The sequence below is a fragment of the Pongo abelii genome, chromosome 5 (assembly GCF_028885655.2).
Source record: "Pongo abelii isolate AG06213 chromosome 5, NHGRI_mPonAbe1-v2.0_pri, whole genome shotgun sequence".
NCBI lineage: Eukaryota > Metazoa > Chordata > Mammalia > Primates > Hominidae > Pongo > Pongo abelii.
The window spans coordinates 57,745,790-57,759,696 of NC_071990.2; the positions used below are offsets into that span (position 1 = coordinate 57,745,790).

The following is a 13,907-nucleotide window of genomic DNA, read 5'->3' on the forward strand; positions in this document are numbered from 1 at the left end:
GAAGAGGCGGGGCCTCGCGGGGCGGAGCTGGGGGTGGTCTGTGGGTCCGCGCGGGCTTCGGGTAGTTCCTGGGTCCGGGGAGCAGACGATCCGCTGGCCACGTTAGGAGCTCGGTCTCTGCGTCCGCCCCTCCCCGTGCCTCAGAGACTTGCGCTCCCCAGGCCCGAGCCCTTGTCGGCCCATCCTCGAGCCCGTGTGGCCCGCGAACCTCTAACTCCAGCCGCTGCAGCCCCCTCCCAGGCCCGGCGTCCCCGAGCCCCGCGGGCGCCGCGCCTGCCCTTCTTTGGCCACGCGGCAGCCGCGGTGTCGGCGAGTCCTCCCGGGTTGCCCCCGCGGGCGTCAGAGGGAGGGCGGGCGCCCGAGTGGTGACGGCGACGCCTGCAGCCCGAGGAGCGCTCCACTCGCCGCCGCCGGAGGGGCCGGTGACCTCTTGGCTACCCCGCGTCGGAGGCTTAGATGGCTCAGGCGAAGATCAACGCTAAAGCCAACGAGGGGCGCTTCTGCCGCTCCTCCTCCATGGCTGACCGCTCCAGCCGCCTGCTGGAGAGCCTGGACCAGCTGGAGCTCAGGTGAGCGCCGGGCGGGCGGTCTCGGGCGTTCTGCTCGCCGCCCGGGCGGTTCGCGGGCGGTTAGCGGACGGAGGCCGCGTGTGGCGGGCCGGGGCCTGGGGCACAGTGAGGCTGGGCAACAGAAGTTGCTTGTTGAGATTTGTTGTGGATGGACGTGGTGTAGTTTTGTTTGTTTCTTGGATTTTCTCCCCTAGTCCGAGAGAAAACGCATTCGATTTAAGCTAAACCTGTGAGGGCGTTATCGGTGGCCACACTTTGATTAATTTACCTAGGTGTTAGGGAGCGGAAAAAAATCAGAGGAGATAAAAATTACGGTGCGATTCCATGCGATTAAGGACTGTGGCAGCTTGGGTCTGCAGAACTTCTAGAACCTTCTGTGTGGCCCCAAACGTTTTAACTTATTCTTCTCCCATTATGCATTTTTTAAGGGAGGCAGCAGTTTACAGTGGCCCTCCACGTGAAGTTAAGTTTCCTTGCTTCAGAAGACTAAAGAGCAAAAATGAATAAAACAAAACCAACCCAGCAATCCATTGAGAGCAAAGATTAGAGAGGAGTGAGGGGTAGGCAGTAAGTTACCGGATGCTTCGTGCAGCAGAGACGTTGCCTCTCCTGTTTCTCCCCTAACCTCGCGGACGGGATTCAGCGGTTCCGTTCGTCTCTTGGTATTTATTGGGCACCTCCCTACATAGAAGACTAAGTGCTAGTCACTGGCCTGAAAGCATGAAAAGATAGTTTCCCCCTTTTCTTGCTTAAGATTTTATTAGGTAATACAGTAGTAGACTTGTATAGAATTTCTAAACAATTTAATGTTAATAGATTTTTGGAAAGACTTTAACGGTGTATTGAAAAGTTTTATCTACTTCCTGTGAACGTTTGTCTCAAGTTACTGTGTAAATTTTGTGAGCCGGTGTAGTTAAAAGAAAATCTTGTTAGGCACCTGCAATTCCGTGAAACTGTACACAGGAGTTGGTTACATAGTTTTCTCTAGGTTGTGCATGAGCAAAGAAGCATGAGAGCCAAAAAGTTTAGGAAACACTGCATGTGTGTCTTTATCTCCCTCCATTAATACACCCAAACATGAAGTATCTGTTTGCTGAGAAAATACATCAATTACCACGGTATCTCTTAACAAGTGAGGCATTATTATTGTTACTATTGGGAGAAAAGAGCCAGAGAGTGAGAGATTCTCCACTCAAAATAATTTCTTGGATTATTAAGCCCTACACCAGGTTCTGGGGTTCCACTCAGAATGAGGCAAGTGGAAGAGAGAAATAATGCTTCCTCATGGATTTTCACAATACTAGCAAACCTGACCGTTCCACTCCCAGAAAAAGTAGAGCGAAAGTAGAAATTGGTGGCCTCAGTTACTTGAAGTCCCTCTAACTGATAATGTTTCTTTTTAGGGAGCCACATAACAAGTAACACACATCTCTCCATGTCTTCAGAAGGTTGAGGGCATGTTCTCAACCACTTCACTCTCAATCTCCCTTAGTCAGAAAGAAAAGTTTTCCTAAAGGAATGGGGAGGTTGTTACTCCACCCCGCCTTCCTTCAAGCTGAGTCATTCTCCTCCAACTTGAATTAATGCCTCACATGTGGTAGGTACAAAAGCACTCTGAAGTGCTCCTCTTTAACAGAAAGCCTCAGGTTTTGAATATTATTATATTCTAATGTTTGATTAATGTAAAATGAATTCTGATTACGGCACATCAGTGATTAAATTACAACTTGCTTAATTAACATTTGAGCTGAGGAGAAAAGTGATTAATATGTGGCTGTTCATTTCAAGGACTTTTTTTAGTAATTCTAGACTTTTGTAGGCCTTTTTTCTTCTTTTTAAAAAAGTAATACTAGCTGAAAAGGAAGGATTTCCGAAGGTAAGCAAAAATAGAGAAAAATGCTAATATAGATCCTGTTAAAGTTTTTTTTGAAACCACATGGGCAATGGCACGGAACACTACACTATTAAAAACTAGAATCATGCGTAGAAGATCGATTTTTAAAAGAAAACATGAAACTCATATGTAATTTTGCTCTAATAGTTTGATTTTGTTGACTAATAAAGTAGTGTAACTAGGTAGAATAAAACCTTGTAGTTTGTACTTAGAAGTGTGCACTTAATGTTCCCTAACCACACTGATCCTGTCAATGGTGGAAGAAATTTCATACTTTATGACCTGGAGTATGAACTGATCTACATGATGTTTAAAATGTTTGGCAGCAGTTTTACAAACTGTTAAAGGATTTCCATTTATCTCTAATGGAATTTATCAATACAGTAGCCCTTTTTTCTGGACTGCATTTTGTCTTCTGTATTTCTTCCTTCTACAGAGGTGATTCCCTTTTCTCCCTGTTTTTATGATCAGTTCTAAATGGAGTCTGAGTTTTGCATTCCTCAGTGGCACAAACCATCTTACTTACTATTGTTACTTTTTAACAATTATTGTAATTTGTAAAAAATACTATGATATTACGATTCTATATATATATATAATGTTTTCCTGGCTCATAACTCCCATAACCCTTGTTACAGTCTTATGTTATAATGTTGGGGTGCTTGAGGCCTCAGGAAAAAGAATCTTGCTCTGACCTTCTTTCACCTGCCTTGCCTCTAGTCTGATTGTGGGTCAAAAGACCCTCGTTCCAGAGAGGGTCCTGCCCTATGCCCTGGAGGAGGGCATTCAGCACCCAGAGGCCAAGAAGAATCTGAATAGACTGGCCTTGCTGGGTTTCCCCATTCAGTCTGTTAGAGTGAGAGCATACTCTTTGTCCAGTCACTTTTCTACATGGTTATCATTCATGCTTATATAAATGAAGCAAGCCTCCATAAGAACCCAAAAAGGACAGGGTTTGGAGAGCTTCCGGATAGCTGGACATGTGGAGGCTCCTGGAAGGTGGTGTGCCCCTTCCTCCTGTACCTCACCCTACACATCTCTTTATCCATGTCCTTTGTAATACCTTTTATAATAAATCGGTAAATATAAGTGTTTCCCTGAATTTTGTGAGCTGCTCCAGCAAGTTAAACCCAAAGAGGGGGACATGGGAACCCCAATTTGAAGCCAGTTGGTCAGAAGTTCTGGAGCCTAGACTTGCAAAGGTGGAGGGTGGGGTCTTGGGGACTGAGCTTTCAACTTGTGGGATCTGACACTGTCTCCAGGTGTAGATAGTGTTGGAACTGAGTTGGGGGATACTTAGCTGCAAATCCCCCACATAGTTGGTCACAGTAGCCTCTGTGTTGTTACACTGTGAGGGCAGAGGAAAAACACAGTGTGAGAGTTTTTTCTAAAACACCGGCTAGTGTTTATTCATTTAATGTACACGGACTATGTGCCAGGCCCCATGTCGTTGTGGAAGTTACTATTATCACCATTCTACAGATAGGGAAATTGAGGCTTAGAAGCTTAAATGACTTGTCCAAAGTCACACAACTAGAGAGTAGTAAACTCCAAATTTGAACCCAGGAAGACTGGCTCTCCAGGCTCTAATACTTTATGCCTGAATTTTCTTAAATATGTCACATTTCAAAATATAGGAATGATATATGGATGAATAGATGAGTTTCCTCGAAGAGATAAAAATTCAATCTAAACTGGCCTTTAATTCAGTGGATATTGAACACCCACTATGTGTTAGGTATTGGGTAGCTCCTAGAAAGCTCAAGATGGTAATGAAGATGTTTGGGGGATGGGTTTTGGAGACTGGCAGAGGGGAAAATGATAGGACTGGGAGATTGGGTTTTCATGTGTTTCCCAAAACTTATAACATAGTGGGTCCTTCTGCCTTCCTGTCAGCCTTTCACTGTGGCTTAACCTGCACCCAAGTAGTGAAGGGATGGGGTCGGGGGTGATAGGGATCATTCGTCTGGCTTAAAGTTTCATGTTAGGGTGTGCCAGTGTTCTAGGAGTCACAAAACAAGATGGCATCATAGTTAATACTGTATGACAGCCTGTAATTTAAAAGAACACTTCATATATGTCATTTGAAACTTTAAAAACCCTTCGAGTTAGGTGGAGGGCACATACTCTCTCTCCTAGAAATGAGGGAAGTGAGGTCCATAAGGATGAAGTGGCTTGCCTGAGGACATGCTACTGAAGAGTGGCTCTTCACACTAAAAACACTAGTCCCTTCTTTTACACCAAAATGTCTTGACAGTAAATGTAATTTAACATTTTGGTGATTAGGAAAACACTTCAGAATTTTACATTGCCTAAAAGTGATCATTATAGCATTCTTTTGATATAGGAGTATGGAATAAGAGACAGAACTATGAGTTTAAGAACCTGTTTTAGGCCAGGCGTGGTGGCTTACTCCTGTAATCCCAGCACTTTGGGAAGCTGAGGTGGGCAGATCACCTGAGGTCAGGAGTTTGAGACCAGCCTGTCCAACATGGTGAAAACCATCTCTAATAAAAAATTCAAAAGTTAGCCAGACGTGGTGGCGCATGTCTGTAGTCCTAGCCACTCGGGAGGCTGAGGCAGGAGAATCACTTGAACTCTGGAGGTGGAGGTTGCAGTGAGCTGAGATCACACCACTGCACTCCAGCCTGAACGACAGAGCGAGACTCCATCTCAAAAAAAACAAACCAGTTTTAGAAATTATTTCTTTCAAATCACGGTATGAGCATTTGCCATTTTCCCTCCTTTTTATGAAAGCACAAATTCTCATCATTAATAAATAAGCCCACATTCATAATGGTAAGAATATAATAGCTATTAATACTATAAATATATGCCAGTGCCAATTCTAGACACATTATACATATTAACTTGTGTGTGTGTGTAATTTTTTTAGTCAGTGCTATCAGTCACTGTTAAACTCTACCTGCTTTACTTCATTTAGTCACAAGCACTGTTCCCTTATTATCCCTGTTTCATAGGCGACTGACCCATTTGCACAGCTAGTAGTGGCAGTGCTGGCGCAGTTTTCACTGCATACTCTATTAGCTGACATATTAATAGTAGCCACAGTTTGCGCAAAATTGCTGTTGTACTCCTCCTAAGTCTCCCAACAGTTTGCCGTTTTGATACTGAGACTGCAGAGGTTTGTGAGGGACAGACCTGGGGACTAGCTGAGGATGCATGCGCTCCGGTTCTGTCTTCCTACTGAGTACTCTGACTAAAATGTATTTTTGTCAAAGCCTACTTAGTGGTGATTTCATGCAGGGAGTTTTCCAGGAGCACAGCCCAGGCCAGCCTTGATGTGAGGAAAAGTTCTTTCCCAATTTGGACGTGTAACTGCTTCCAGGATCTGTTAGTAAAAACAGAACTGCCCCTCTCCGCCAAGAGAAGTGTTGTCAGATGAGATATTAAGAAACATGAAGGATAAAGTGAGATGGTCCAACATTTCTCTAACCAGAGTTCCAGAAGAAAATAATAGAAGGGGAGACAGGGAATATTCAAAGATACAACAGCCAAGAATTTCCTAGAACTAATGGAAAAATTGTAGACAAAAGACATGTATATGAGTTTAAGGATAGCAATAGCTGACAAACAGTACAAACGTTACTTAAACTAAGTAGAAATCTAGGTTTAGCTTTTTAAAAGAAAAAATGTAAAATATGAGGTAGACATATTTTAGACTGTAGAGTAAATGGATGTACCAGGGCCAAAAGGAGCACGAATTGCCTTAAGGGAGAGGAAGGGGGAAGCTAAGGAAACAATTCCTGCCGAAGCAATTGGGTTTTGAAAAAGGATCACCCAGTAGACAAGGGTCAGGGAGAAAGAATGCTACCTGAAGAGGGAATAGGCCATGAAAAGCCCATGTTGCCAAATAAACCCTGAGATCTTTACATTTTGAGGAATGACGTTTTACCCTTGCATGAAATGAAAAAGGTATACATAAAAATGTATATAAGAAGTTCTATAAATGATGAAATCTGGTTTTCACAGGGATAATGCCCTGGTAATTTCTATTATGTATTTAAAAAAAGCCTTGTGGGATGGGGGTGGGGGGTCCCTAAAACACAAAATTTAGCAGTTCCACCTAATTATTTGGTCTCATTTAATGATAAAATATTTTCTTCATATGACAGGCTTATTATATTTTTTCTAGAATGTCTTTTTTATCTATTTTGTTAAGAACATGAACTTACTGCTGTAACTCATAAATGAAACCTTCGTTTTCAGAATAGCATTGTTCTCTCATCATCTTACAATTGAATACAGACCGAAAAGGTGTTGAAAAATTAATCTCTTCTTTCAGCATCTTCTCATTTATCAATCACATGATTCACCTGTGTCATTTGTCTAAATATTGGAGTCATGGTTTGTGCTTTTAGCATAAATATTTAGTGCCAACTCCATCTCTTTCCTATGTTCTGGGCCCTAGTTTATCTTTCTGAGAGATTGCTAATGTAAAATGTTTAAGTAAATACTGAATGGTCCTGGAATAGGGCCTGATACTTGCATTACTATTAGTTAGTAGAATATTTGTATTTTGTGTTCTCTAGCCAAATTTGTCACGTGAGATTCTTCCCAGTTCTTTGCTTTTACTGGCTCTTATAAACACAGACTTTGACATATATTTAATATCTTGAAGAATAGAGATATCCTGTGATTTTACAGCCTGTCAGTACTATTTTGGGGTATAACAGGTGGGTAACCGAAGGGGAAAAGGCATGTGTGTGCTTAGGGTAGGGAGAGGATCCTTTTATGGAATTGAACATGCTAAAACATTGGTGAAGTTGTTCTTTCTGTGCACACTTAAGACAGCAGTTAGGATTAGATCTTTCATGAACTTGTATTTCTAAGACCATCCAAATACTGAGAATAGGTCTGTCACTTTCATTTTGCAAAAGTTGGCAACTTAGTTACTGTAATTCATAATAACAACGTTCCCTGGAAGTATAGAACATGTTAAATATACAATATATATTTCTTTATTTTGCCCTTATTCCACAGCTTAGTTTTTTAGTGACTAGGTATATTCATGTGTATGTATAGTGTGAGTGCATGTGTGTGCAATTGAGTGAAGTGGGAAAGTAGTGCTTCTATAGTTTGATCAGGGCTTTACACAAAAAAGCCACAGAGACTTTCCCTTAAATTTGGGAAAAGACAAAGATACCCCCATGATTGCCACTGTTTAATAAAGTACTGAAGGACCTTTTCTTTAAAAAAAAAAAAAAAAGTAATAGGATTGGGAAGGAAGAAATAAAAACTGCAGATGATATGGATATGATTATTAACCTAGAAGAACCAACAGAATCAACAGACTGAACACTAAAATGAATACATGTAAATCAAGGTCACCAGTGACAAGATAAACCTACAAAAACAGCACTTCTCAAACCAGTAAAAATCAACTAGAAAATACAAATTCACAATAGCAACAATATCCACGAAGACTACTATGAAGAATACATGAGAACTCTATAGATCTGAATAAATGAAGAGATATATGTCATGCCTTTAAACAGAATGATGTTATAAAGATGTCTAATTTCTCTTGTTTTTTGAGAAACACAATAAACTTACCCTAGAATTTATATGGAAAAGTTGGAGAAGTAAAAGTCCATAAATAGCTAAGTTATCTTTAAAGAAGATTGAGGGGTCTGCTCTATCAAATATTAAAGTGTAGTACAAGGCTAGTGCTATAAAAAAAAAAACCCAAAACTTGGCACTGGTATAAGAACAGTTAAATACACTAATGCATGGGATAGAGATTTTAGAGATAAATAGCGAATATACATTCGCTAGGGGAAAGATGGATTGCTTGGTAAATAATGTTGGGGAAAATGGCTATTTGGAAAAAAAACAACAACATTCTTACCTAACTACATACAGGGGTTGATTCTAGGTGGATTAAAGACATAAATATAAGGAAGGTAGAACTATAAAGTTAATAAGAGAAAATATAGGAAAATATGACCAAGGGGTGGGGGAAGACCTTAGGTCAAAACGTCAAAAGCATAAGCCATAAGGCAAAAAAAAAAAAAAATTGATCACATCAAAATAAGAGTCTCTCTTTAGTGCAAGATATCCTAGACGTGGTTCATATATGAGAGGATGAGAGATAGTTGCAATGTCTGTAACCAACAAGAATCTCTTGAATACAAATCAACAAGGGAACAGTAACTCCTGTTTAAAAATAGAAAAGCAAAATAGGAAAAGTCCATGAATAGGCTAACAAGGATACAAAGAGATGTCTGAAATTATTAGGAAAACGCAAGTTAACACTGACATATCAGTGTATTTCTGTTACACTGGCAGCAAATAGAAAGTTGGAAAATGCGGAGTGTTGGTAGGGATATGGGGACCCCTGTGCTTTGCTGTGGAGAGAGGATAGGTACAGGTGTTCTGCAGAATAATCATAGTACTAAGTCAAAAGCGGAGTACACATACCCTTTGTCTTAGCAATTCTGTCCTGGTAAATGTCCTAAGGAAATCCTCACCAAGGTCCAAAGGGGAGATGTATTCATAGAAGTGTTACTTGTAGTAATGAGAAGCTGGTAGACAACCTGAGTGTCCATCTCTGGGAGAGCGGAGAGGGAAAATCAGGTAGGTATACACATGGAGTATTAAACAGCAATTAGCAGCAACTGATTAGAAGTACACATAGGGGGCCGGCTCTGGTGGCTTACACCTGTAATCCCAGCACTTTGGGAGGCTGCGGTGGGCAGATCACTTGAGGCCAGCAGTTTGAGACCAGCCTGGCCAACGTGGTGAAACCCCAGGAGTTTGAGACCAGCCTGGCCAACATGGCGAAACCCCGTCTCTACTAAAACTACAAAAATTAGCCGGGTCTGGAGGCTGAGGCACGAGAATCACTTGAAGGCAGGAGGTGGAGGCTGTGGTGAGATTGTGCCACTGTGCTCCAGCCTGGGCGACAAAGCAAGACTGTCTCAAAAACAAAAAACAAACAAACAAAAATCTAGGAACCTGGATGCTAAGTGAAAAAATAAAAACAGAATGAGATATAAATTCAAAATATACAAATAATACAGATCTTGTAAAAACAAATAGTGTTAATTAGATAAACACGAAAGAATGATTGCCTTATGAGCTGGGAGGAAAATGGGAGAAAGGCAAGTGGATAGAAAAATGAAAGAATTTTAAAGCAGAAATGAAGAATATTTGAAAAGTTTGGTAATCTTTAAACTTGATTTGGGTTGAATGAGAGATAAAGAAAATTAATAGGAAGAACATCCTGCATACAATAACCGTTTTGTTTTCCCAATTTCTATAGGGTTGAAGCTTTGAGAGAAGCAGCAACTGCTGTTGAGCAAGAGAAAGAAATCCTTCTGGAAATGATCCACAGTATCCAAAATAGCCAAGACATGAGGCAGATCAGTGACGGTGAGAGCCATCTCCACAGAAGGGGCTCGTCTTTTACACTCCTTTAAAGAGTTTATGATACGTGTGGGTCAATTTTTGCTTGACTTTTGGAATGTGTACACCAGGCCACAGCATTTAATGTGAGCCACAGAGAGCAGCTGCAGCTGTCAGTTCATTACAGCAGCCACTTACTCAGAGATTTCTTCCAGCATGCTCTCTACCCCAAGCCCCTGGCTGGGAGAGATAGGAAAAAGCCTGCAAGCTCAGAAGAGCTGGCCCCAAGCAGTAAGGCCATCTGTTTTATCCCAGGTTCACACTCCTAACTTCAGTTCCTCACAAGTTACTGGACTGCAAGAGATTTAAAAAGCAGAGGAAAAGGGTGAGAGAGTAGAAGCAGAGAAGTAGAGACCAAAAAAAAAATGATGAATTGAGGTACAACATAAAGAGAAGGGACAAAATGCAGAGAAAATGAGGAAACTTGTAGGACCAATAAAAGGCATGAATGTAAAAATGTGCTGTCATTTTCTTTTTTTGAGATGGAGTTTTACTCTTGTCACCCAGGCTGGAGTGCAATAGCGCGATCTCGGCTCACTGCAACCTCTGCCTCCTGGGTTCAAGCGATTCTCCTGCCTCAGCCTCCCGAGTAGCTGGGATTACAGGCGCCTGCCACCAAGCCTGGCTAATTTTTATATTTTTAGTAAAGACAGGGTTTTACCATGTTGGCCAAGCTGGTCTCAAACTCCTGACCTCAGGTGATCCGCCTGCCTCAGCCTCCCAAAGTGCTGGGATTACAGGCATGTGACATCCACCTAACCTGTGCTGTCATTTTCATGTGAAGAACATGAAATAGGAATAGGTCACTTGTGATTTTCTTTTGTTGGCACTGGACTTCCTACTTGGGCTCCTTTGGTGCTACACAGGCCACATGTTACTGGGCCAAGTGGCTGGTGAGGTAAGTAAGCAATCTAAATCCAGATCAAAACTGTTACACATCTATGGTAGGCCATGATCTAGTCTCTACGCTATCCTGCCCAAAGATCAATGAATTAGGAAGTTACAGAAGCAGGAGATTGCTGACTTTCTCATATAAATAATGAAATGTTGATAGAGTTCCTCGTGCTGGCCAAGACTTTAGACCACTGTCCTGTTTCTATCTGGAGAAGGATGAAGTCAGTGCCTAGTATTGACACCAGCTTATCTCCTATCGTGGCTACATTTTCTCAACCAAAATGTGGGGCATTGTATTCTGATAAATGCACATGTCGTTCTGGAGAGATCTGGGACATCTGATCTCTGGAGCTCTACCCAGCATAAACCCCATATGTGCTTACTGCTCACAGTGTTAAAACTTGATCTCCATCCCAGTTACAAATGCATACCTACCCAAACTTTTGCAAACATGCCAATTTGAGAAGTCATCTGGTATCCCATATATACAGATTGTCAGGAAGTGGTATTCTACAACCTCTTTCTGTAATCTAATACATTTCATCAGTTAATCTTACATGCTATAGTTTTAGCTTTTATCTTTAAAAAAATTTCATAGCAGAGGTAAAGAAAATAATAAATTTAGTCACAAACAAATGCCTTAATGTTCTTGACACAGATAAGTTTACATCTCATATTGATTGATATTTTAGGAGAAAGAGAAGAATTAAATCTGACTGCAAACCGTTTGATGGGAAGAACTCTCACCGTTGAAGTGTCAGTGGAAACAATTAGAAACCCCCAGCAGCAAGAATCCCTAAAGCATGCCACAAGGATTATTGATGAGGTGGTCAGTAAGTTTCTGGATGATTTGGGAAATGCCAAGAGTCATTTAATGTCGCTCTACAGTGCATGTTCATCTGAGGTGCCACATGGGCCAGTTGATCAGAAGTTTCAATCCATAGTAATTGGCTGTGCTCTTGAAGATCAGAAGAAAATTAAGAGAAGATTAGAGACTCTGCTTAGAAATATTGAAAACTCTGACAAGGCCATCAAGCTATTAGAGCATTCTAAAGGAGCTGGTTCCAAAACTCTGCAACAAAATGCTGAAAGCAGATTCAATTAGTCTTCAAATCCAAGAGCATTTACACAATACACAAGGTGTAAAAATGATAAAATACTATTTTAATTGATAACTAGTTCTTTATGTTAGGTATAACCACTTAGTTGACACTGACAGTTGTTTCAGATGAGGAAAATATTCCATCAAGTATCTTCAGTTTTGTGAATAACAAAGCTAGCAATATTTTAATTATCTATCTAGAGATTTTTTAGATTGAATTCTTGTCTTGTACTAGGATCTAGCATATTTCACTATTCTGTGGATGAATACATAGTTTGTGGGGAAAACAAGTGTTCAGCTAGGGGCAAAAGCATCACTGCTTTTTCCTGTGCTTTGGCGTGGAATCACGCAGTCACCTTGGGCATTTAGTTGACTAGAAATTCTTTACCTTAAGCAGCACACACATTTACTACACACACAGTGTTAACAAAGCACTGTGCTTAGAGGGTAAAAAGGAATCACAAAACAAGAATCTTTCCAAAGTTGTCTCATTCAGCAATGTTAAGGCATCTGTATCAAAATTATTTTGGATGTAAAGATTCCTGTGTCTCATAATATGAATGTATTTTTTGATATACAAGAAACTATGACATAAAATGTGAGAAAACCACCTATAATTTACCACTGTGAACTATATCTGCTTCATCTTTTCTCAAATGCATCAATTCTCTTAAATTCCTATATTGTAACTTGCCTTTTTTAAAAAAAGTTAGATGCTGATATAAAGTCTGCTTAATTGTCAACTTAATGAGCTCTATTTTGTGTAGTTATATCTTTATCCATTCCTCTCTTACGGACATTTAGGTTGTTTCCAACTTGTTGCTATTACTGCAACATATTTTTGTACACAGGACTTTTTCCTTCTTTCATTTTTGATTTTCTCTGTATAAAAGGCCCAGCAGTGAATTATATTGGGTCAAAGGGTATAGACGTTTTCATGGCCTCACACATATTAAAATTTTTTTGTATAAAGGTTATAGCAATTTATACTTTTTTCAATAATTAAAATATAGCTATTTCACTGAAATATTTCCAGCACTGAGCATTAATACTTAGTTTGCATTTTGTTTACTAAAAAGGTTGACCAGTGTGTTGATTGTTCTTTTATCTGATAAAGTGAAGCAAATAGAGAACACTTATTTGTTCAAAGTTACTAGTCCTATTGATATACAAAAACCACAACAACTTCCCTGGATACTATTTTGAAATGAACACATCAATTTTTATTTGAATGTAGGTATTCTTCACACTGAAAAACCAAATCAAGACCCAAACTGATTTTATGTATGTATATCTCTCTCAATGCAAGCAATATCGAACTTCATTTTCTCTAAAAAAATGCCAAGTTAGTCTCTTTATAAAAAGCAGTTACAATCTGAAGACATTCATGTTACTTCCTTTGCCAGCTCCAACTCTGCCTTATTTAAATCTTTGCATTTCATGGGAAACATTAATTCTATCTATGGCAGAGCCACTTGGTTTGTTAGCAGACTGATTTGCTGTCATCAGACTGTGAGATGTTTTTTTGTGTGCATCATTTTTTTCTTGACCAGCTTTTTGAAAATTAAGAAATGGATAGTCAAGTTTTCTTCAGGTTCTCAAGTATTGTCAGCATCCGTAAATCCCTTCCACTCTAGGAAATACTACTGCTCCCTGCTTCCCATGGCTTCCACATCAGTCCAGGACTTTTTCTACACAAATTATTCTGGCTCTGCCTCCTTGACCTTGGTATTCTTAGCATTATTTTTCCCATTTTTTTGCAATGGAGTTTTTAATGGAGGTCATTGATTTCTGATCACAGACTTGAAGAGCTATGATCCACATTTCCAAGCTGCTTGGGGTCCCTGGTTTACAGTGTCTCCAGCATTCTGTACCTAGAGCCACATCTAAAAGGCAGGGAATCTCCAGTATGTTTTTTTTTGTTTGTTTGTTTTGGAGTCTTGCTCTGTCACCCAGGCTGTCTGACAAGTAGAAGACATATCCACTGTAGCAAGGAACACTATGGAGTATATGAGTT

The 13,907-nt window shown here is 40.4% G+C and overlaps 1 protein-coding gene across 1 annotated transcript; it reads left to right on the top strand.

Moving 5' to 3' along the window:
* Positions 1-8: 8 nt before the first annotated feature.
* BAG2 (BAG cochaperone 2) lies at positions 9-12,638 on the top strand. The gene is made up of 3 exons (XM_002817030.6): positions 9-569; positions 9,752-9,861; positions 11,481-12,638. The coding sequence occupies exons 1-3, from the start codon at positions 457-459 to the stop codon at positions 11,891-11,893; spliced, it is 636 nt and encodes a 211-aa protein (XP_002817076.1). The 5' UTR covers positions 9-456; the 3' UTR covers positions 11,894-12,638.
* The last annotated feature ends 1,269 nt before the right edge of the window (positions 12,639-13,907 follow it).

Bases quoted from the DNA above. Each gene is read 5' to 3' on its own strand.
- BAG2 (XM_002817030.6), top strand. From the start codon at position 457: ATGGCTCAGGCGAAGATCAACGCTAAAGCCAACGAGGGGCGCTTCTGC. The intron at 570-9,751 runs GTGAGCGCCGGG...CAATTTCTATAG, and splicing joins CTGGACCAGCTGGAGCTCAG to GGTTGAAGCTTTGAGAGAAG. The intron at 9,862-11,480 runs GTGAGAGCCATC...TTGATATTTTAG, and splicing joins CATGAGGCAGATCAGTGACG to GAGAAAGAGAAGAATTAAAT.